At 31.7% G+C, this 25,743-nt stretch overlaps 1 protein-coding gene across 1 annotated transcript in view; it reads left to right on the top strand.

Annotated features, from left to right (window-relative positions):
• Positions 1-25,492, top strand: part of LOC129716576 (uncharacterized) — a 40,239-nt gene extending 14,747 nt beyond the window's left edge. Inside the window, exon 4 of the mRNA XM_055666411.1 lies at positions 24,524-25,492. Within this exon, the coding sequence (XP_055522386.1) occupies positions 24,524-25,019 (496 nt within the window). The 3' untranslated portion in view covers positions 25,020-25,492. The remainder of the gene's footprint in view (positions 1-24,523) is intronic.
• Positions 25,493-25,743: the final 251 nt, after the last annotated feature.

Raw genomic sequence — 25,743 nt, 5'->3', positions numbered from 1 at the left:
GACGTAGCAGGCGGTGAGTTCTGGCGTCAGCGTGCTTTGTATTGAAGTAGGTATGTCAGCATCACCCGGACTGACAGCAAGACTGACAACGTTATTAATTAAAACGGAAGTTATGCTCCCCTGCCGCGCTGGAAGTGATATGTTATGTGCCGTAGGCCATAGGTTACCCTCATCATCGTAAAGGTAAAACTTCCGCTGCCGCAAATTTATCTCGCATTGATCTGATGCGTATATTATGCGGCTGCTCTCCCCAGCTGTGGGTGACCTACTTGCACTGTAGATCAATATCTAGTTAGAAAGAGGAAAAGTCGCCACCTTCATCCGAGCAACCGTTGGCAGCGCTTAACGGGAGAGGCGCCAAATGGACACAAGCTGTTCCAGCAGAGCAATTTTGGATGCGGGTTGTAAAATGCATATTCTAAACTCACGTGAGATGAAGCTGCCTGCCATGGTTGACAGAATGTGAAAACAGTTTCGAAAGCTAAGCCAACTTCGATAAGGCGGTCCGCTGAACAAAAGCAATCACAATTCAATCTGCTTTCGTCGCACCTCCCCCCTCTCCCCCACCGCCCCCCCCTCCCCACACACACACAAATCCGTACCAGGGAGCACAGTGGTGGTTTTACGAGCTAGGATGGGACAAAACCCGATGTTTACTTAAAGCAAGCAGAAAATTGTGTCATTTTAATTTTAGTAGAATCATTTGTTAAAAAAAAAAAGAAATGAATATTCCGCTGAAAGGCGTTAATTACAATTGTTAAAAATCTGTCCACGTGGTATATGGATGACCCCCTGTTCCCAATGTGATTCCTGCTTACTAAGATCTAGTATTGATCACAATTCCATTTTTTTGCCTCGAATGATATGCATCTCGATTTTGTTTTTGTTTCATGCTAGAATTTGCCGTTTAATCACGTACAGCGCAGATATTTTCATTTTTTCTTGCTTTTGAGTTTTGTTTTTATTTGTCGTTTTTTCTTTTATTTTTTTTCTAAATTCTGTTTCTGTTTAGCTGCGATTCTGTTTTGGATTTGCATCGATTTTCTCTCTTTACCTTCTAAGTATCTTTCTTTACTATTATTTTACATCTATCCGCATTGACTCCATGCTGTGTTTTTCTGTTCTTTCGTTTGTTTTTTCACGTTGTTTATCGGTAATTTTCTGTTTTTTTTTCATTTTTGCTCCATTATTTTCGGTTGTCAGGTTCTATCCTGCTTTACCTTTGTTTCATAATGTTTTTATTTATTTCTTTTGGTGTTTCATTCTTCTGATCGTTCTGCATTTCTATTATTTTGATTTTTCTCTAAAAACTCTGTTTTGTTATTTTCACTTATAACAAGTTATAATTTATTCATAATATTTTTTATTTAACCCATTCTCATAATTTTTTGGTACGAACCAATTTTCAAATTTAATGTTAATATACATAAAAAAAACATATTAAAGCATATACAATTTGTTTCTTCGTTTCGTCATTTTTTCGTTTGTTCTAATTTGTTTTATTATTTTCATTCATTGTTTTTTTTTTATTTTGTTTTGTTGTGTTTAATTTTGAAGTTTGCCTATTTTAATATTTTTTTGTTTGATTTCTGATTTCGCTTCAAATTCATTTTCGTGTTATTTCTGGTGTTTTGGTCTCTCTTTTTTGTTCGATTTCGCGTTACTTTTAGTGTTGCGTCTCAGTTGTTGGTTTTTTTCTCTATATATCTTTTTTTGCATCGGGTTTTTCATATATAATCATACCTCGATATAAGGCAACTTTTTTTTTACTTCCGTTACGTTATATTGAAGCAATAACAATTTTTTTTCAATTTATGCAAGAATATTAATGGTTACTCAAAGACGCGCAAAAATCTATTTTCCATAACTAATCAGTATTTTTAAACCTTTTTTTATGCCCATTTAGAAATATATTCAGAAGCAAAAAAAAAATGTTTTTTTCAATTGATGCAAGAGGTTACTCAAAGATGCGCGATAACATATTTCCCATCACCTATCATTATTTTTAAACCTTTCTTATGCCCTTTTAGAGAAAATTTCAACAAGCAAAAAAAAAAATTTTATTTTCATTCTATGGAAGGCTGTGTATTGTTACTGAAGGATTCGTGAAAACCTATTTCCCATCACCAATTAGTATTTTTAAATCTTCCTTATGCCCATTTTGGACAATTTTCGCATTGGTTTCATTGGTTTCAAAACTTGCTACAAAAATTTTTTTGAAGCAATTTATAGCCCAAAACAGTTGCTGTATCATTTATTTTCAATTTCAATACATTTTACAAAGTTACGTTATATCGAGGTAAAAGTTACGTTATATCGAGTAACGTCATATCGAGGTTGCCTTATATCGAGATATGACTGTATGGTAATTTTTCCGTGTTCTTGGTTCTTTTTTTTTAATTTTTTATTTTGCTATGTATTTGCTTTTTGATGTTTCAGTTTTATTTACTTTTTGATAAGTCTAATCGTTCTAAATTTCTATCATCGTATTATCCTTGAATTTAAAAAGTCTTTGCTGAGCGTCTTAGAAGAATGATAGAGTCGAAATACTTATTTTTACAGACTAGTAATATTTTCAATATTTACTTCTCAAATTTCTTGTAGAGTTAGTTGGAAACTTATAATTTTTTTTTCTGATTTCGTTCACCCTTTTTCATTCTTTTTATTAATGTTCCTTGCTCTTAGTTACGGTGCAACTAGCGGTTTCACTGTATGTTGTTTATTTTTTAAGTTTTTAGCTCTTTTTGTTCGATTGGTTATTGCAATTTTTGTTGTTTTGTTTCTTTCTGAGGTTGAGTTTAGTTTCCGATTACCGTTCTATCATACGAAATTACAAGCTTCTGTTGCTTTGATTTTCATATTGAATAATTACAGCGTGTTTTGTTCTGATTTTCATATTGAAGAAAAAAATCCACCACTTCCCAATAATCATTTTTTTCCGTTCTTCTCGTCCTAGGGTTATTTCTCGTTTCTGTGTGTTTTGATTGTGCGGCCGTACTTTTTTGTTGCTTTGCGTTTTTGTGATATTTTTGTGTTTTTTCCATATCCATTCTTACATGTGTTTTAGGTTTCCATCTCTATTTTCGGTTTATTTAGGCTTTGCTTTCGGTTCTAATTCCATTATTTTCTTATTGTTTCTGAATGGTTCTCTTTTCCATATCATTTTTCTCTCTTTTCTCTTTCTCCAACTTCTACTTCGCTATTTTTTTTATCCTTTTCTTCTTTTACGCTTTTTGGCCATTCAATCTCTTTTTGACGTCTTTGTTTTCTACACTAGATTACATTTTGTAAAATTGAAAATGAAACTGGCAAATGTTGGGTCAGATGATTTCAAACGATTCTAGCAAGCGAACGACTTAATGCATCTTAGTCATTTATATGTCGGTGGATAGATAAAATGTGAAAAAATGATAAATTGTTTGATATAATGTTCAACATTGTTGCTTTACTGCTTAATGGTGAAAAGTTTCAAGGTCAAGCTTTCCCGTGCATTTCCCTCGCTATTGGCTTGCTTCCCGAGTACGGATAACAATAACATGGACGGAATAAAATCCTGTGCCTACATATTTTGACTCAACAAAGTGTTCTGTTCCGTTTATCTTTCTCGAAACTGCGAGGCCAAACAAAAGACTGCGTGTAGAAAATTCAGCTTCAGTCTAGTTTGTCACACAATAGCGAGTGGAGTATAGCTGTTAAAGATACACGACATTGAGAAACGAGAGCTGCATACGAGTCAACTTCCAGGCACTGCGGAGCATGTTACCTTTATTTTACATACGGCAGCAACAGTTACCATCGTACGCTGCAGGATATTTTGCAAGCACAGCTACTGGAGGGCACAGCGGAGAGCAAATTTCATTATGCGCGGCCAAGAAAAATATTCAAAGCTACCCTTGGTGCGATCATCAGCGTTCTGTAGCACACGTGAAGATTGTGGAATCGGTTCGGTTTTATTTTGAATACGGCAGCAACAGGCACCATCGTACACTGCATGATATTTTGAGGGGAGCAGCCAGCGGAGAGCAAATTTTATGCGCGGCCAACAAAATATTCAATGCTACCGGTGGTGGTGCGATCATCAGCATTCTGTAGCACGCATTTCGAGCTGAAGATTATGGAATCGGTTCTTTTTAGAACTATAAATGCTTGAAGATAAGAATTATGAGAATTTTCACAACTGCTACTAGTGTGAAATGTTCATCTATTTCTCAATAATCATTTTTACAATAATGTCAAATATTAGTAACGAAAATTAGTCTAAGAAGAAGAAGTTAGAAGTAGTTAGAAGTAGTTAGAATTTTGTGATTAATCTACCTAAAAGTGGTAAATGAGTTTCATTTTTCTCATTTTTGCATATAAAAATTCACTTTGCTGAGTTAAGCTTTAGCACATTTTGTAATGTATCTGTATCTGCTAATCTAAATGAACTATTGTGAATTTTTCACTAGAATGCCCCTTAAAATATTTTTTTTAGTATAACTTTTTATAGTGATTTTCTAAAATTTTTCAATGTTCTACAATGTTGTACCAATATAATAACATAATATAATAACATAAAACACATAAGTTCACCGAAGAAAGTTTATTTTTATCTCTTAAGTTTATTTAGTTATTAAAGATTTTTATTAAAATAATGCACTTATTTAACTAAAAATATCTGCACAGGAGACAACGAGAGACAGATGCCTATATCTGGATTAAATGAAGTTTTACTCAAACTTAAATATAGAAAAGGTTTAGTCTGCAGATTTTAAAGATATCTGTTAGTAAATTAGTGCATTGTTTCAATAAAAATCGTCAATAACCGATGAAATATGAGAAATAAAAATAAACTTTCTTCGATGAAACTGTTTGTTTTGTGATAGCAAAAAACAATGTAGAACATTGAAAAATTGTAGAAAATCACTACTAAACGTTATATTGAAAAAAATGATTTTTAGTAGTAATCTGTAGAAAACTCCACAAAAGTCCATTTTAACAGGCAGATAGAACTATAGTACCTTTGACAAAGTTGTTTCTTATAAAATGTGCAACAACTTTGCCGAATAAAGTGAATTTTTATATGCAAAAATGAAAAAAAGTAAAAATTGCTTCTCACTGTTAAGGGGATTAATCACAAAATTGCAACTTCTATAGAATAAAGAATAATTAATGGATCAACTTTCCTTAAGGCACTATGGCTCTAAAATCTATTTTCGCGGGTCAAAATAATTTCGATCACGTTTTTGCAGCTTTGGAAACAGTGTGCGATGGTGCATCATCAGCGTTCTGTAGCACGAATTTTAACTGAAGATTAGGGAATCGGTTCTTTCCAGAACTATAGATGCTTGAAGATAAGAGTTATGAGAATTTTCGCAACTATTACTAGTGTAAAATTTTCATGTGTTCATGCATCGTTAGTTTTACAATAACAACCATCAAATATAAACGGTAGTGTTGCCTATGAACAGTTTATCGCAGCATATAATATATACATTTAGTCCTACGTCACCATTTCATACAACCCCTAGGGCTATATACCTTGTAGTATTTCTCTCTCATTTTGCTCTTTGTCTACATATTACTATTGTTGTTGCTTCTGACTTTTTTCTTGGTTCTGTTTGGTTTATTTAATTTTTCTGTTTGTTTTTAATTTAAGATTTTTTTTTCTATTTAATTTACACATTTCTTCGCTATTATTATTTTAATTTTTCTTCTTCATTTTCTCCTTCTCTGTTTTTTTCTGTATCTATTTTCTCTGTTTGCTGTCTGTTCCTGTTATATCTCTTCATTCTATTTTTTTTTCTTTATTATATTCAATTCGTTTGGATCTTTTTTGTTTTTCAGTTTTTATTATTCATTTCTGAGATTTGCTCTTCGTTTACCTATCTTTGTTGTCTATGGTTTTTGTTCATATTTTTAGTTTCGAATATTGAAGTTTATATTTCGGTCTTTATTTGTCGAGTATATTTTCGTTGTTAACATTTTCGTGGTTTTAATATTACCGTCGATTTTCTTTGATTCCGGTTTTAATTACGTTATATTTTGTTCTTCGAAATTACTTTCATTATTTTCCTATTCTGGTTTCCTTATTATTTTTATTTTTTAATTTTCCTCATATCCATTTAGTTTTTTTTCGGCTTCCTAATCTTTCTACTACTTTCATACCTCTGATATATTTTTTGTTTGTAGTGTGTCCCGTCTTCACTGCCTTTTAATTTTTCAATTTACTTCTCCTATTTATTTTTATTTTTGTATATTTCTTTATTTAATTTCCTATTACCATTTACTCTCCTTTCTTCTCTTATTTTTCTATGGTTTTTCCTCTTGTCACTTTGTCTCCGTCTTCTCAGTTCTTCTCTTTTCACCGTTTTTCTGACAATTATTGTTTTTATTTTAAATTTTTTCTTCTGATTTATTCTAATTCTTTCTCGATTTGTGCTACTATTTTCTGTTTTTGTTTCCTATTTCACACATTTCTTTTTACCTTTTTCCTTTTCTTTTTCCCTTTGTTGATATTACCAATTTTTGGGTCTTTTTCTTGTTTTCTTCTTATGATTTTTGTTCTCTATTCGGTTTTTCATTTTTTATTCTCCTATTTCTTCTTTTTCTGTATCTTTTCTTATTTTTCATCTTCTCATTTTATTTTGATTTTTTTCTCTTTTGTTGTCCTCTTTTATCTTCACTATCCTCTTAGAATCCTTTAATTTCCATTTCTTCTTTTACTTTCAATTTTTCAAAATTTTACTGTTGTTTTTTTTTCGAAATGATTTTGTTTTCGTATTGAGACAAATCGCGCGAAATGACCGATGGTCAAAAACCGACCATTTTTGATTTGAATGAAACTTTGCACACGTATTTGGCTTAGCAAACTGAGCATTTTCACAGGTGGAGAGATTTTTTACACCCATGAGTTACATTCTAAAAGGGCGTATGCCTTTTGGCACAGGTTTTAAGAAACCGTTGGTTGTATAGAAAAACTGTCGAAACTGTAGAACTGTAGAAGAATGATTTGTAGGGAATTAAAAATGCACCATAAAAAAATATACACTGTACAAAAACAATTTTTTTTGACCAAAAAAAATTAAAAATAAACATTAAATTTCAATTTAAAAAAAAGGCGTTGAATTTTTTGACACTTGACGTTAATATGCAACTTTTAAAAAAAAGTCCAGGATGGAGAAATGAAAAATAAATTTTTTATGGTAGATTATTTTTTTTTATAAAAATTCTAATTCAAATATTTTCCAAAATGTTTGTATTCTGATGATTTTAAAAGATGCAGAGAGTCATTTTGAATCCAAAAGCTCTTGGTAGTAAACATTCCAAAGGCATTGGTTTTTGAGTTATTTCTAATTTAAGCTCGAAAAATTATAATTATTTAGGAAAATACACGTTTTTCTTAATTTGTCTATGGTTCTCCAGCAAAAACCATACGTTCATTGGAATGCTTGATCAAAAATATGCAATTCATTCTTTGACAACAAAACGATTGAATAAATAACTCAAGCGCTTAACCTTAGCCTACCTACACGTTCCCCCTTGCCGAATGTTTTATAAAAAAATATGTTTGTCGTGCCACACTACCTACTTGTTTACTAATAATAACTGTTTGTAAAGTACGCAACCAATAACTACTGGGTTACCTATAATATCTGTTTTCGTATATAAATACGATTGCACTACTCCAGATGTGTTAGTAACAGTTTGCATTTTGTGAAGATGAATAAAGTGAAAATGGAATACACCAAGCCCAAATGCTGTGCTCATCAATCTTACGCAAATTAAAAAAAAACGTTATTGCAAAATTAAAAATATTGAACATGCAAGCTCATTTTAATACGTCTTTATCAATTTGTGATTCGTGTAGTTATTGGAATATAGTCAAGCCACCATTCCTTCCGTCGTTGTTTACTATCCAGAATCTGGAACACTTAAGAATATCAGCTTCATCATAATATCGGAAGTACTCCATCATGATACTGTTGCGGTTCAGGTGTTCATTGCCAAATTAATGAGTTTTTTGAAAACAACAATACAGTTGAAAAAAGCGATATTAATGTCTGATGGAGCTGCCTCACAATATAAAAATAGAAAAAAATTTGCAAGTCTTTGCAAGTTCAAAACAAAATATAACGTCGATGCAGAGTGGCATTTTTTTGCGACTTCTCATGGTAAAGGCCCATGCGATGCAATTGGTTGCATATTAAAACGAATGGCAGGAAATGCAAGTTTAGCTAAAGAACATGAACATCCCATTACAAGCGCAAAAGAATTTTATGATTGGTCTAATCAGCAAAATAATAAAAATTCATCAAAAATGTCATTTAGTTGGGTATCATATGAAGAATATGAACAAGAAGTAACAGATTGGAGCATTATTTTCAAAAAATCTTTAATAATAGTTGCCACACAAAAGTGTTACTCTTTTGTTCCGATTTCAGAAAATAAGATACAAACGAAGCTGTTTTCAAAAGATGACGAATCATTTACTTACGATGTATATAAAATATAGGGTGAAACTAGTTCTGTGAAGTATCTATGTCATAAAAAAATATGTTCCCAAGATAATAAAGCTCGAAAATAAATATTTGATTCTTATATATATATTTATATCACTTAGAACATCTAACTCTTTTCTTGAGAACCGTTCGCCCAATCGTTTTGTTGTCAAAAAATGAATTGTATATTTTTGATCAAGTATTCCAATAAACGTATGGTTCTCCACCATGGACAAATTAAGAAAAACGTGTATTTTCCTAAATAATTATAATTTTTCGAGCTTAAATTAGAAATAACTCGAAAACCAATGCCTTTAGAATGTTTACCACCAAGAGTTTTTTGATTCAAAATGATTTTCTGCATCTTTTAAAATCATCAGAATACAAATATTGAAAATATAAAAAATGTTTGAATTAGAATTTTCATAAAAAAATTAATATACCATAAAAAAAATATTTTTCATTTCTCCATCCTGGACTTTTTTTTTAAAGTTGCGTATTAACGTCAAGTTTCCTTAAAAAAAAAATCAACTTTTTTTTTAATTGAAATTTAATGTTTATTTTTAATTTTTTTTTTGGTCAAAAAAAATTTTTTTGTACAGTGTATATTTTTTATGGTGCATTTTTAATTCCCTTCAACTCATTCTCACACAGTTTTTATATACAACCAACGGTTTCTGGGCTACAATGCTCCGAATAAAACCTGTGCCAAAAGGCATACGCCCTTTTAGAATGTAACTCATGGGTGTAAAAAATCTCCCCACCTGTGAAAAATGCTCAGTTTGCTAAGCCAAATACGTGTGCAAAGTTTCATTCAAATCAAAAATGGTCGAATAAATTTTCGCGTATTTCCAGGCGATTTGAAATGATTTTGCTCTATTACCTTTTCCTATTTTGCCAACTTATATTTCGCTACTTTTAGCTTCATTATCCCCCTTTCGTTGTTTTTTTTTTTCTTTTTTGTACTCTGCGGTCATCCTCCCATTTATTTCCTATTTTTTATTGTTTTCTATTTTCTCTATTTCTACTATTGTTGTTGCTCTTAATTGTTTTCTTCACCTCCTTTCTTTTTATATTTGCTTTTTCATGTTTATTTTCATGATTGTTTTTTTTCATTCAAATTCTGTTGTTCTGGTCTTCACTAAACTGTAACTCAATTTTTTTGCTACATTACTTTCTCTAGTTTTATCTCCTCTGGTTTTCCTCTGTTTCTTTCAGATTATTACACCTTTCTGTTGCTCTGTTTCTTTCCTTTATTCTGTTATTTTCATTTTTCGTTTTGATTTCTTCTCGTTTTCGTGAAAAAAAAAATTTTTTCCGAACTTCCTCTTGCTTATGTACCTCGTTTCTTTGTTTTGTTTTTTTGTTATGTTCCTTCATTTGTTCATTTTCTTTTGTTTAATTTTTTTAATCAATTTGATTCGTCTGTGGTTTGTTGCTTGAGTTTTGGTTTTCGTTTATCAACCTTTGTTATCTCCGTCCTTTGTTTCATATTTTTCTCTTCCGACTTTCTGATGAAAAGAGTTGTTTTGTTTGTTTTTTTTTTTTTTATGAGTCGCTTTGTTATTTGTTTCTCGCGTCTCAATAAATTCGTTCCTGTGTTTTTTTTATTTCTTGTATTTCAGTTTATATATCAGTCTGTTTTTATCGGTTTAATTTTTTGATATTGTTCGCTTTTTTGCATTTATATAACCCTTTTTTGCTTCTATTTTGGTTTCAATTTCGTTGTATTATGTTATTTGAAATAACTTTTCTCATTTTCCCGTTTTGTTTTACTCTTTTTATATTTTCTTTTTCCCATCTCTATTTACTATTTTCTGTTGATGTTTTTATGCTGCTTGAAGTATTTCATGTTTTTTTTTGTTTCGCGTTTTTTTTCTACTTCCTTGTATTTATTGTTGTTCTCTTCCACTCGTTTCTTTTGTTTTACTCTTTCTACTTTTTTTTCTACATTTCCTGGTTCTTCTCACTGTATTTCTTTCATTTTGTTTCTCCATCTGCACTTATGATTGCTTCTCTTCCTGTTCTTTTTTTTTTTTGTTTTCTCTCCTCTTTACTTTTTTCGGGTGTTTTTTGCTTGTTTTCTTCTCTTGAATTTTCTGTCTATATTTTCGCTCTTTGATTTTTCTCTTTTTCGTTTTCTTTTGATAAAAAAAATACTCCATTAAAACAACAAAACCTGGTGTTGAACCTCTACATTTCGAAGTTATAACCATCTCGTCAATAGAGTCTTTCTTTCCCTTTTTTCTATTTTTCGTTTCTTTTGTCATTCTTTTTTGTCTTCTTTCTTCTTCTTTATACTTTCCTCATTGTTTCATTTCGATTGTTTTACTTTCTTTCTATTTCCTTTATTTTTACTCTTGTTGTTTCTCCTACTTTTTCTACTTTACTTTCTTTATTCTGCTATTCGTCTCCCCATTTTTATTTTGGATTTTTTTTAACTATGCTCTGCCCTTTGGGATTTCTCGTTTCGTAACCGTTTTTTTTTTCTTTACTATTTTCTCTATTTTTCGCTATGATTTTCTTTTCTATATTTTTCGCTGTTTCTTCAGAATGCGTTCATTTTTATTCGTTTTTCTTTCGCTCTGTTTCTCTTTCGTTTTGTTTAATTCTCATGTTTTTGTGATTACTGCTTCTTTTTTTCGTAATTTTTCTCCTTTTGTTCCCTCTTTTCCTTTTCCCTCTATATTTTATATTTTCAAGGTTTTCCTTCTCCACAAACGTTCATTCGACATGGCAAAATTCAATTCAATGTTCGGTTTTCCTACATTGTAAATACGAAAATAGATCGTTATTTTAAATCCGCTGTTTTTATCTATTTTTTGCTAGGTTTCTTCATTCATAATTCTTTTCATTTTACTAAATCCGTTTGGTTGGTTTTTATTGTTTTTTGCCATCCGGTCGCCTATCTTGTCATCTATGTTTTATGTTTCATTTTTTCTGTTACGATTTCCTTTCTAAAAAAAAAAGTTTTTCATCTCTTTTTATAAGTTGTAATAATTTTGCTTTTTGTATTATGTGATTTGTTCTGTTCCTGTGTTTATTACATTATTTTTTGTCGATTTTACTTTTCGTTGTTAGTTTCTTTGTTTTTATTCATTTTATCATTCTTTTTCGTCGATTTTAGTTTCATTCTCGATACATTTTGTTGCTCGAAATCACTTTTTTTTATTACTGATCCAATTTTTACATATTTTGTCCTCTTACTTCTTCTCTCATTCCTCCCATATTTTTTTACATTTTCTTTTTTACTTGTTGTCTCTCGTTCCTTGTTTGTATTTTTTTCTATTATGCTAATTATTCATTGCTTATTTTTTATAATAGAAAAGAAAAATTATTGAAATTTACAGACATAGAAATAAGAGAACATCGATAAATGACGTAGCATTAAAGGGGGGGGGGGGGGTCTTGCAGCTTTGTAACGAAATGTGACGAGGTGGAGGGTGGTGAGTCAAGCCAAGCTACGTAGCAAAAGTGAAAATAAACAGAAGTAAATATTTTTCAATTGTGCTTTTTTATCACTGTTTTATTTTTGATACTTTTTTGTTTTTTATTATTCATTTATGATACAAGGTATGTTTTTGATAATAAAATTTGCAAAAAAAAATTGTCACGGGGAAAAAAGCTACGTCTTTTATGGATGTTCCCTAAGAGAATTATCTTTATTCAAATTTAAAGACGACTGTAACATGAAATTTCAAGGGAAATGCGGCTTTTTCAGTCTTAAGGGTGTATCAAAACGCTACTAGGTTTTATGTCCGACGTTTCGGCTTTTGAACTTGGCCTTCCTCAGGGGATATAAAGTTGTACCGTTTTTCGTTCAGCGTACAAAGCTTTACGATAGGTTGTCATGGCTCTCTATAGGTTCTCTTTCAAAGTACCACATCACAAGCACGATGCGTTGGTGGATTTAATCGTTTTCTCGGACACCAAGATGGTAAAGCTTTGTACGCTGAACGAAAAACGGTACAACTTTATATCCTCTGAAGAAGGCCAAGTTCAAAAGCCGAAACGTCGGACATAAAACCTAGTAGCGTTTTGATACACCTCTTAGAATGAAAAGTCGTATTTCCCTTGAAATTATCTTTATTTTTAAGATTTCCATTTACTTTGTTTTATCAGTTTTCTTTAACATTGTTTCTTCCATATTGACTTTTTTCATATAGTATACATATCTTGTTTTCTTATTTCAAACCTTTTAATGTATTTTCTCATTTTTTTTTCGTTTTCTTCTCTAATTTTTACCTTCTCTTTTCGTTTCTTCTCTCTGACTTTATCTATTTTTTTTGCTTACTGAGTTGTTTAACATTTCTTTTTTTCTCCTTTTTTTCTTGTTGATTTTTCTTCACTTCTTTTCTATCATTTTTTTATTTCTTTTTTACACATTTTTTTGTTCAATTTTCTCCTCTGTTCTTTTCCCATTTTTTTTTCATATTTTCCTTTGTTTTTATATTTTTTATTTGTTTTTGGTATACTTTTTTCATTTTTTTCTTTTCGATTTCCCTACGAATGATATTTTGCCGAGAGTAACTAAAATTAACACAAAAATCAATTTGAATTTTCAATACAAAAATCAATTTCAATTCGTTGAAAACTGTCTTCTAAATGCATACCAACTGCGGAAACTTCTCCGAAACAACTCGATAAGCACTTAGAATTCTTTCGAAAAACAAAGTTTCAAGATTCAAAAACGTAATTCGATATCCTAGTGTGGGTGTTGTTATTGCAGGAATGGCAAACAAAATTAAAAATTCTTTTTTCACGACATCCTAACTTTTCCATCTGTCTATCATTATTTCTACGGTATTCAAACTTGAAGCAGAACAAATTAAAACCGGCACAAAATGATTCATTCGGAGCCGTCGATCCGTTCTCGAATTTGTCCGGTTTCCGGCCACTAAGCCAAGAAACGAGAGAATCCTGTTGTAAGGAGGTTTACCAGACCGGCTGCCATCCAACCGCAACGAAGCGGATAAGCGGGCTGTGGCAACTTCAGTTACTTATTCATAGTTTTATTAGTATACGCTATGCTACGCAACGTTCCGTCCCTCCTTCGCTATCTGCTGTCCTAGTCTGGCGGCATTCGCCACCAACAACCGTCATCGTTGAAATTAGTTTTCGCTTAACACTCCCGGTCACGTTTCCCGGATTATGCGAAGCTGGGACTGGGATGGAATGCAAAGTGTCGAAATAAAATGTCATTCCTCCGAAGGAGGGGAGGAAAGTTAGAAAATTTCACACATACTTTAAGGCGTACCACAGTGAGATTGAATCAACAATTTACGAGGGTCGGGAAAATTATTGGAAATTTGTCGCAGCAAATCAGACCTCGGTTGTGGAATGGTTCTTGCTCGGCAGTCGTATGCTAGTTACGATTAGAGATAGTTTCGTTCGCCATTCGCTAGGTTGGATTTAATCGTAATGAAAATGCCAACTTGGGATGGAGTCAGTTTTTCTATTCGAAACACGCAACTGACAAATACCTACCGGAAACAAGGACGACACGGAGGGGATGAAAAGGATCCAGATTGTTAGTGTTTACGCGCGAAGCTGATTGAAAGGCGCTGCTGCTCCATCGTGTTGAAAGGATGAGATGCTTAAGATGACAACTACATCGAGATAGACTGACAGGAAGACAGGTGGAAGCTGTTTCTCGGTGTAATCGACCCATTGCCGCTTACTGATTTGGGATGTCTCCCGAGCGTGGCAGGTTTCGAGTTAGACTCCACAGAACGGATAGAAGAAGAAGCTTGCTTTGGCCCAGGATAGTTACAGGAGAGCGCTAACTAACACAACAGAGCTCAGCCTGGTCTTACCGGGCGTTTTCTTTTCATCTCGACGCTGTTTGTTGAATTTAACTCGTATCTATCTCTAGCTTTCGTTTCATTTTTTGCTTTCCTAGAAAAGCAGTTTCTGTGCGCTATCGCAACCGACATCCACAAACGAAAGCTTACATTTCTTCTTCCACTCTCGCTTGGAAACTCGTTTCGATTTGGAAACTTCCACTTCTATGTTTACTTCTCCCTTCACTCTACTACAACTTTTACTTCCCAGGAAATTTAATTCTAATTTACTTATACTCTATTTACTTACTGAACTCTCACCTTGTCTACTTCAACCTGCATTGCTGTTTGAATTTGCATTTCCATACCCTTTACGATTTCTGTAAAAATCCTCACTTTCGTGTTTTTGTTTTCAAATGTTTGTTTGTTTTGCCGTTTTCCATTCTTAGTTTTTTTTTTTTGTTCACACAACATTTATTTGTCTTACTTTATAAATTATCTCCTCGCTGGAAACGACGAACTAAAATTAAATCATGATGTTCTTCAAATAGCCATAAATAAGCAGCATATGCGGTATTTTCCGCTGCGTCTAGTTACTAGTTCCGATCCGGGCTCGAAATATGTTCTTGCCGTTTTGCAGGCGGAAGGGAATGGGACTGTATTGGGTTTCAGGAAAAGCGGGTTACCTATCTCCGGCTCAAACCTGGCGTCTCGCATTTGCAATTTTGCTTGTTTGGATTGTTTTGCATGTATTTTCTGTTCTCTTGTTTTATTTCCTTTTTTTTTGTTCCTTTTTCCTTTTTTTGTTCAATTTCCGTTGTTTCGCGTTGTTTGTTGTTTTCTTTACTATTGTCTATTTCTCTATTTTTAGTGTTTTTAGTTTTGCTATACTCTTGGTATAAGTTTTCCAATTTTTTACTCCTTCTCTTTCCTAATTTTGGAACTGATTTTTTTCTTCTATTTGCTTCGTCATATTTACCTTTTTTGTTTCAATTATTCTTTTTCCAATGCCTTATTCGCTCTTCATTGTTTCGTTTCCAATCTTGTTTTCACTCCTCTTAGGTTTATTTTTCTTAGTTTTGATTTTATTATTCTTTTTTTTTCGGTGTATAACTTTTTCACTCTTTTTTCGCTTTTTTTTCTCACCCTTCATGCTTTGCTCTTCATTTTTTTTCTAACTCCCCTCGTTTTTCTATTCCAGTTTCCTGGATCTTTCTCGTTCTTATTGTCTCTTTTTTCTACCTCGTCCACACCTTTCCTATTTCTATGTACTTTGATCCTTTGTTCCCCTTTTTGATTCCCTCATTTTTTGACTTCGTTCCTTTTCTCTTGCCGTTTTCCTTCTATTGTCGTCCCGTTTATTTCTTACTTTTCGTTTGTATATTTTCATTCTTTCCTTTCAATTCGTTCTATGCTTGATTTTTGTTGTTTTCCTGTCTTCTATTATTTTTTTTTTAAATGAATCATTTTTCATCTTCTAGTTTATTTCGCTCTCTTTTCTGTTGCTCGTTTCTTTTTTATTTTCGTTTTTCCCTTGTTGTTTCATGGTCGTAATATTTTCCATATCACCTTTTCCTCCAATTTTTCGTTTTCCATTTCCTTTTCTATTTTTTTCTTTTTCCATGCCATTTTCCTTTTTCTGTTTTTGAACTTGTTTGTTTTCTTTCCTTTTCTTTTGTTCCACTATTTTTCTCTTTTTCTACTGTTGGCGTGTCTGGTAATTTTTTTCTGCTAATTTTTTTAATTAAAACTAACGTTTTTCTTCTCCACGCATTTTCTGTCTCATATCTTCAATCGTACTTTTTCCTTTCTTTTTTACTCCGTTTGCTTGCGTTTTTCTCTCCTGGTTCTTTTTCTCTTTTCCCTTTTTTAATTTTTTCTTGTTCTTTGTTCTTCCATTTTCTTCAGTTTTCCTAGTATTTTTTCTTTCCTTATTTCACATTATAGAAGGGACCACAAAAATGGTTTAGGTAACTATCAAAAAAGATTGTGATCCCTTCTTTCCTTCATTTATCTTTTACTATTTGGTTTGTTCCATTTTTCTTCTTTTAATTTTTTCTCTTTTTTTTCATTATCTGTTCATACAGTCTGGTTCCGCTGTCTCATTTATTGTTCTCTTTAATCCTTTTTTTTCTCTTTTCTTTTTTTTCCTATTGTTTTGCTTCTAACTAAACTTTTTTGTTCTTCATCTTCCTCTCTCAGTAATTTCTCCATTTTCCTCTTTTGCTCATTTCGCTTCTCATGTTTTTGGTTTTAATCTACCGTATTTTCTTAGGTGTGTTGGATGTGAGAAAAACATTGTTCTCATCGTTTTACTGCCTTGTTTTGCTTTTTATTTTCATGATTTTCTCTCCTGTGTATTCTTCGTTGTTCCACCTTTTTCTTCTCTCAACTTTTTTGTTTTCTTTTCTTTTTCCCTCGTTCCCCTATTTTCCTCTTTTTTCACTGTTGATGCGTCTGTTATTTTGTTCTCCTTCTTATTTTTTGAATTGAAACTCTTGTTTCTTTTCCACGCATTTTCTGCTTCATATCTTCATTCGTGCATTTTCCTTTCTTTTTGCTCCGTTTTTCTCTCTTGAGTCTTTTTCTTATTTTCTTTTTTAATATTTTCTTGTTCTCCATTTTCTTCAGTTTTCCTGATATTTTTTTTCTTATACCACAAACGAAGGAAACGTTTTTTGTGATCCCTTCTCTTCTTCATTTATTTTATTATTAATATTTTCGTTCTATTTTTTGCTTCATTTTTCTTCTTCTTATTTATTCCCTTTTTTTCATTATCTTTTCATACAGTCTAATTCCGCTTTCTCATTTGTTGTTCTCTTTAATCCTTTTTTTCGCTTCTAACTAACTTTTTTTGTTCTCCATCTTCCTCTCTTAGTAATCTCCATTTTCCTCTTGTGCTCATTTCGCTTCTTATGTTTTTGGTTTTAATCTACCTCATTTTCTTAGGTGTATTATATATGAGAAGAACATTTTTTTCGTCGATTTTTCTGCCTACCTGTGCATTATATTTTCATGATTTTCTTCTTTTTCTTTCTGTGTTTTCCTCTTCCGTTCATTGAAATTTCTAAATTATTTATTTCTCTTCTCTGTCTTTTTTTCAGTGTTTGTTTATTTCTTCAAATTTTTATTTGTTTTAATCCCTATTTTTTCTTTCTCTTTTTCCTTTTTCCTTTGTATTCTTTTGAGAGAATTTCTCCTTCTTTTCTTTATTGTTAGTGGTGCAGTTTTCTCCTTCAATTTTTCCTTTTTCATTGTTTCTTTTTTCAATTTTTTTAATTCATTTATTATGTGCTCTTTTTCATTCTTTTCATTGTGTTCATCCCTTTTCGTTGTTTTTCAGTTATTGCCAAATTTTCAATTGCTCGTTTCTATATATTTTTCATCCTTTTCTTTCTCCAATTTAATTTTTCTTTTATCCTTTTTTTTTATTTTTCGTTTATCTTTTTGATAATTTCCCAAGTTTTTTTCTTTTGTCTTATATTTGTACCTAATTTTGATTCATTTTTTCGCCTGGTTTCAAAATCGTTAGGTCTCATTTCTTGCTCTTTTTTTCGATATCACGTTATATATCTATTTCTATTTGTATTTTACCGCAAATTGTGTTTTTCGTATAACCTTTTCTTTGCTATACTCTTATACTTTTCCTCAGTTTATTTATTCCTTTTCCTTTCTCTTGTTTTTCTACTTTTTCTTCTAATTGCTTTTCCTTTTTTATTTTTTTCCAATAAACCTTTTTTGTGCTTTTAAATCGTAAAATATGTTTTCTTAGTGTTCTCATCTTCTAATTTATCATTTTCATCCTTAAATTTTCCTCTTCACCTTGCCTTGTTTTCTGCTTTATTTTCGTCATCTGCTTGTTTTTGCTTGTTTGTCTTATAATATTCCTTCTTCTTTACTCGTTTTTCTCTCTATTCGTTACATTTTCTAGTTATCCCTTCGTTTTTTTGTCCAAATTTCGGCTTATTGTGTCCTATTGTCCTCATATCTTTTCAATTATATTTCACGTTATTCTTATCTCCCCTCATTTTCGTTTATTAGTTTGTGTTTTTTTCTCCAGCTGCTTTTTTACTCGTTCTTAGGTACTCCACTTATTTTGGTTTTCCATGAAATTTTTCGTATTATTTCTTCTTTTTCTTTCTTTGTCAATAACTTGTTTAATGTTTACCGATCCCTTCTTTCCTTCATTTATTTTATGAAACTTTTATGTTTCAAGTTTTTTTTCCACACAAACTTTGCTTATTTTCATTTCATTCTATATTTATTTCTTCATTTCTATATTTATATATTCATCACCAGCTCAAGTCAATCACGGAGGTGCAACTACGTTATTTGCGGTAATCAATGCCGTGAGCCATCATTCTTTGCTTTCCTTATATTCCTAATGATTTTTTCTACTATTCGTTCTTCTCACTTTTTGTCCCACTTTTTAAAATTTTGCATCTTAATTTTAAAATTGTTTTTATTTAAATTTTTTTCCTTTTTTTTTCTTCCAGTTATTTCTCGATATTTTATGTTTCTTGTTTTTGTATAGTTTTTTCTTTGTACTGTTATCTTTTTTTTTCGTTTAAAACTCACAATCTCTTTGTCCCTCACGGGTTCTTTTTTATTATTTCTTTTTCTGTTTGTCTCTCTTTCTTCTTACTTCTCCACGGGACTCTCATGTTTGACATTTTTCTCTCATTCATTTTCTTTTCTTTTCATTCATTATTAAATCTTTTATCCTGCCCTTTTTGTTTGTCTTTCGGTTTTTGTTATCCGTTTTCTTGTTCATTTGTTCCTCTTTATCTCTCCTTTTACTCCCCTTAGTCTTTCCTCTAACTCCTCTTTTTATTCCCTTCTTTTCTTTCTTCTTTCTGTTTCCTTCTTCTTTCTGCTACGGAAGTACCGTTTTTTGTGTTATCCTCATTTTTTTGTTTATTTCTTAACTCTCTCGCTCTTTTCTGTACCAATCTTATTTCGCATTTTCTTCTTCTTAATCGTTGTCTTTGAACTTTTTTTCTTTAAACCTTTTTCATAGTTTCATATTTTAATTTGAATCTATTTCTCCCTTCTTTTAGTTTTTGCATTTTTCGCAATATCTTCTGTTTATCTTTTCTTATTATATTTATATTTTCTTATTTTTATTTCTGGTAAATTCAATTTTTCTTTTGCTTCTCGTTTTAATTTCTTTTGAGTTCTCCATTCTTTTTTTTTATTTTTCTTTGACTTACCTTCTTCGATTTTCTTCGTCTTTCTTTCCTATTTTTTCTTCTTAGCTTCTGCATTTTATTTTAATACTTTCCTCTTTCATTTTTTCTTACTTTGTCAATAAATTAATCAGCATATTTTGTGATCTCTTGTTTTTTTAAGTTTTGTTCTTTTCTTCTTCTCCGTCTTGTTATTTTATTTTTCCATCCTCCATGTATACATTCTGATTCCTCTCTTTCATCTCATTTTTTTTAAATTTTTGTACTTTGAATCTTTAATCTTTTGCGCTCTTTCCAGTTTTTCCTTTCCATTCTTTTTTCCAGTTGTTTCTCGAAATGTTTTTTTTCTCGTTTTTACTCGCTTATTTTTTGCACACGTTGTCTTTTTCTGTCTTTCTTTTTCAACTTACTTTTGCTCACATTCGCATTTCTTCGCTTTTATTTTTCTAATTTCCTTATGCACTTTTTATTTTTCGCTTCTTATATTTTCGATTTTTGTCTGTTTTCTTTTCTTAGCTTTCTTAACATTTTTATTTTGTATTTTAGCCACCACTATTTGCTTTTTTGTCTTGATTTTTTTTCCTCTGAGTTTATGTTGTTTGTGTTGAATTTCCTTACCTATTTTTTTCGAATTTTTTATCTCATTTTCTTTTCTTGCTTTCGTTCTGTTTAGTTCTTTACTTTGCTTTTTTTCACTTTTCCATCTTGTATTTCTTGCATTCATATTTGCTTTCTTTCATCTTCCAAGTTCTTGTATTTTTTTTTTCTTTTTTGTATCTTTTATTCTTTCGTTTTTCCTTTTCTATTTCAATTACTTTAATTTTTCTTTCTTTTTCGTTTACTTTTTTTTTATTTCTCCTCTGTCTTTTTGTCTGCGTTCTTACCGTCTACTTCACTTGTTATTATCGCACCGTTTTTTTTTTCAATCCTTTGTGTCTATATAGTTGATTCTTCCTCCTTTATTGATTATTTCTCTTCACTCTTTATTTGTTCTTCTCTGTTTGTTTCTAACAGCTTTTTTCATTTCTTTTATAATGATTGCTAATCTTCATTTCTTCTACTCTTAATACCTAAAGTTGACTCCATTTTTTCATCTTTGTTTAGGAATCTTTCTTCTTTTTTTTTGAGTTAAGATATTATTTTTGTTTGTACTGTACTTCAGTTTTGGTCGCAGGCTAGCATCTTTTCTTTTCTATTTTCATTACTTACTTATTATTACTTATTTATTTTTTAGTTTTTAATTTTTTTTTTTATACTTGCTGGTTGTTAATTTTTCTTTTCCCTCAAAAAAATCTTAATATTCTTCCTCTTTTTTCGTCTTTTTTCCTTTTTTCTTTTAATTTTTTCTGTTTTCTACTTTTTAAGTGTAATTCACGTATATTTACTCCTCATTTTTTGTGTTGTATTTTTGATTTAGATTTTTTTTCCTTTTGCCATGTTTTTGGTTCTTTATATTTTCTTTTTATCCTTTTACTTTAATTTAATTATTATGATTTCTAATTTTTATTTTTCTATTATCTCTCTCTCCTGTCTTTATATTTTCCTTATATTTTATTCTGCTTTTCGTGTTTCTTTTAGATTTAAAATTTTGGTTAACTGCGTACCATTTTCTTTTTTTCTACCAGTTGTTATGCAGTTTTACTTTTTCAAATTTGTTTCTTTATTTTCTATTTTTCGCCGTCTTCTATCTTCCATTTTTTTCTTGGTTCTTTGATTCTCTTTAGTACTGCATCTATTTTTTCCTTCCTTACACTCTTTTTATTTCTTTTTTGTTAGTTATTTATTCATTGTTCATGATTCTTTCTTTTCTTCGTTTATTTTATTATTGTTTTGATCTTAAGTTTTTTTCCATTTTCTGTTCAGTGTCTCCTACTATGCTTTTCGTTTTATATTCTATTTTTTTTTCTCTGTTGCATAATTTCTTTATTTTTTTCATTTCACCCTTTCTCCTCATCTCTAAAAGGTAATTTACACCTGAATTATTTTTCGTTTTATTTTCAATTTTTTTATCTCTCAGTTGCTTCTCGAAATTTTATTTTTCATTTTTGTTTTTAGTTTTGTTTTTTTTTCATATTTTCGATTCTCCCAGTTTCTTTTTTATCATTGCTTCTTTCGTTTGTCTTTCGTTCTTTTTCTTTCACCAGGGGACTTCGCTTTATTCTCCCTCTTTTCTTCGACTTTCTTTCGGTTTTTAATCTTCTTATTATTTTTCGTTTCTGTTCGGTTTTTGTTTTTTCAATTTGTTGACAGTTTTTCCTTGTTTTTCATCCTTATTTTAATTTTTGTCTCTTTTCTAACTCTGCTGGGTTTTTCTTTTTTCTTTTTCTCCTTTTTCTGTCTATTGATTGGTTCCGCTCCATTTGTTTTATGCTCTTCTCCTTACTTTTAATTCTTTTCATTCCTTCCTGAATGTTATTTCCTCTCTGTTCTGTTCTCTTCCCTTTCTTCTTTTGTTTTGATATCTTCAATTCTTTTCTAACATTTTTTATTTTAATATGATTTATTTTTCTTCTTTTGTGCTTGTTGGTTGTCATTTAATTCCTTCCTCGAATATTCTTATTTTTTCCCTTTTTTCACTTTTTCTTTTTGCCTTGTTCTACTCTTTTTTGCTTTTCCTGTTTTCGATTATTCATGCAAATCTTTTCTTTGTCCTATTGCCTTACACCATAAGTTTCTTTGTTAGTATGCTTCGTTCTAATTCCATGCCTTTTTTATTTCTTATATTTTCATCTTTTCTTTTTCGTTTCTTCGCTTTTCTTTATATTTCCTGGCTACCCCTTTAATTCATATTTGAATTTCCTAATTTTTGACATTTTCTTTAATTTTTTTATCACCTCTTTCTCTATTTTTATTACTTTTATCTATTTGCTTCTAATTTTTTTTCTATTGTTAATTTCTGTTTACTTCGTTTTATTTTCCTTGTATCTTCTCAACTTGAATTCACACTCTCTTCTCTTCTCCACTGCTTGTTTCACAGTTGCTTATTTTTGTTTTGGTTGATTTTTTCAATCTATTTTTGTCTGACATCCTCTGCTACTGTTCTTCTTTTTTTTGTTGAGGGGTTTTTAACTGCTAAGCAGTCATTCAACCAATCCTGTTCTTCTGTTTCTATTTTCATTTTACTTAGTTCTTTAATTTTCTTGGTTTTCCTTGTAAAATGCCTCCCACTTACATTTTTTTGTTTTCTTTTTTTGTGCATTACTATTTTCTTTGCTTTTTCTTCATTCTCTTTTTTTGATGTTGATATCTATTTTATATATCTATTTTTCCTATCCTTTATGATAAAACTAGATTTTAACTTCAATAATTTATTTTCAATTTATTTTTTTTTTTGCTTTCATTTGGTTCTCGAAACCTTTTTTGTTTTTAGTTTAGTTTTTTCTGTGAACTGGTATTTTCTTTGTTTCTGTTTGAAACTTGTTTTTTTATTACTCCTCACAGCTTCTTTTTTATTGTTGCTTCTTTCGTTTATCTTTTTTGCTCTCTGTTTCTTTCTGTTTCTCCATGTTTTTCATTTTTTTCTCATTCATTCTCTTTGCTTCGGCTCATTTATTTTTTTCTTCAGTTTTCCCATTTATTTCTTAATTTTTTTTTGCAACGTTTCTCTTTTTTTTATGTCTATTTTTTACCGCATTTTACCTTCTTATGTTATTCTCGTTTCTTATGCTATTCTGTCTCTTTTACTCCCATTTTTCGTCTATTCTTCTTTTCTTTTCTTTATATCCTCAATTCTTTTTTTCTTCATTTCTTTTTAATTTGATTCATTTTTTTCTTATAATGTTTCATTATGTGTGTTGTGTATGTTTTTAGTACTTGTTTCTTTTGTTGTTTTCAATCAATCAATGTCTATTTTAATTGTAATATCACGCTGTCTCAAATTTTATATAGAAAAAAGTAACCGCTTGTTTCGTCTTGTTTTTATTCAACTTGAGATTTGCGTATTAATTTCGTGGAAGTCATTTTTTTTTTAATTCAAATCGTGTAACCTTTAAAATAAGCTTAATCATCAGTTATGTTTATCACTTCAATTACTTACTATTCTCCACTCAATTTTCGGTCTCAATTTCCGTGCCAGTTTCCTCACCACTTGGCATTGTGGCCCTTAAACTTAATTGAAAGCTTGTAACTTATCAAACAAAGGGTTGCGTGACTGAATATAATCAATCAACTTCATGAGGTTTGTGTTTTCCTCTACATATCAATTAAATACTTCTCCTATCGTAGCTATTTAATCCTGCGTTATTTTGATGCTACAAATCAGGAAGATTTTTTTCGCTGTGCATTAGGAGTTAAATCCGTTCCGACTCCAAGCCGGAAAACAAAGAGGTCAGAGCTCGAAGTAAAAGAATTTGAAAACGGCAAAGAAAAAGTGAACGCAATAAATCAACCACGTTTCACTTCGTTTCCAATTTAGCGGATAATCCCCCGCTCGGATTCGGAAACTTTACAGTACGCATTCTGGCGACAATCTATTATAGTTTTTTCTTCTCGTTGTTGTGTGCTGCTCGCACATTTTTCATTTATTCATTCCATTGCTACGGGCAGGTGGAAAACCACGCCGGGAACGAAAGAACGGTCTTTTCGACATCCCGTTTTTCTTTTTAAAGCACTGAAAGTCCGGACGGGTGGTGGTGGTATAATCCTTCAAGCGATGCATGACTTTTCATTCGCCGCACGGCGCCACAACAATTCTTCATCCCACTCCCGTTTTTTGCTCTCCAGTGAGTAAAAATATAAATTGAATAGAAAAAAATACGGGTTATGTCACTTTTGCTTCACGAAAAAGTATAGCTTTACGTCGGATTATTAAACGTCGTATGACACGGGTCTCGGCATCACGGTACCAGCAGATTTGGCATATGAAAGGATCAGCTTTCATAATTGGCGGGGATCTCCGCTAATGAATGGCTTTAATTAAAAAAATAATCCGTTTCGTTTTTCAGCTTCATTAAACCCACTTTTTCACGCATCAGCAAGCGACCGGAGTTGAAATATGCGTGAAATTGCTGGCACTAATGAAACTAATGAAAGCCCGAAACTAACCAGTTTTTCCCAATTTTCCCGCCCACAGGTCCAACATGGAGAAGAGCCTGATGAACAAAAAACGCATCATCAAAATGCTGTTCGTGGTGGTGTTGGAATTTTTCATCTGCTGGACGCCCCTGTATGTCATTAACACGATGGCCCTGTTTTGGCCCAGCACTGTTTATCACAACCTCGGCTACACGGCCATTAGCTTTTTCCAGCTGCTGGCCTATTCATCATCCTGCTGCAATCCGATAACCTACTGCTTCATGAGTAGCGGCTTTCGAAAGGCCTTCCTGAGTCTGTTCCGCTGCTTCCGGTTACGCAGTGGCGACGGTGCTGGTGCTGGCCTTGGCCGTGGAATGACCGGCAGGAATCGGCGGAGCAGCGGTATGTGTGGTATGTATGTTAGTGGACTTGGGACGGCTTTGCTAGTGGGTGGTAGACGGAATCATGCCTCCGTGAGGACGATGATCACGACGGCAGCGGCAGAAGGAATCGATAACACGTTGGACAACACTGTTCTCAGTACAAGGCCGTAACCTGTTGTGGCGAATGAAAGCTCGAAGCTCGGATAAACTACAAACCGCAACACAAGTTGCACACAGGTACAAAGAATCAGGTGCGCCTAAGTGTAAAAGCATTTAATTAATTTAACAGCAACGAGAGTCGTTGGTGCTCGTTGAGCGCAACCTGTAACTGGAAACTAGAAGTTTGCCATTTCGTTGAAATGCGTTTCCACGATTGTTAGTTGTTGATTTTGAAATGGAGACCACATTAAAGCACTGACCAATCTCTCTCTGTGGTCGTGTTGTTATTGATAGAAAAAATAGGAAATTATTTTGGCGCCTGTATTATGTTACAAGTTTAAAGGCAAACAGTTCCTTAACAAAACCAAACGAAAACAACCCGAAATCTCAGCGAAATAATTCCACTAGTTGATATGATTAGTTGTTTATTCTCATACATTTGCTCGTTTTAAAACTCTTTCTCAATTCCATGTTGTATTTTATTGCTCTCATCATTTCCATATATTGGTCTTTCCATTGATCTGTTTTTTTGCTCTTTCTTTGAATATCTTTATCATGTTTTTTTTTTGATTTTTTCGTACCACCAGAAAATCATTTATTTGTGTAATTGAAAATCTAAGCTCAAATATTGAGCATGAGCATGAGCATGATTGACCGCCCGCGGTTGCTACTCCGTTATTGCCAGATCAGCTGTAATTACACAGAGAACCAACGGATGATGCTTGGGACTAACATT

The sequence above is a fragment of the Wyeomyia smithii genome, chromosome 1 (assembly GCF_029784165.1).
Source record: "Wyeomyia smithii strain HCP4-BCI-WySm-NY-G18 chromosome 1, ASM2978416v1, whole genome shotgun sequence".
NCBI classification, from domain to species: Eukaryota; Metazoa; Arthropoda; class Insecta; order Diptera; family Culicidae; genus Wyeomyia; species Wyeomyia smithii.
This window is presented reverse-complemented; position numbering and strand designations above follow the sequence as displayed.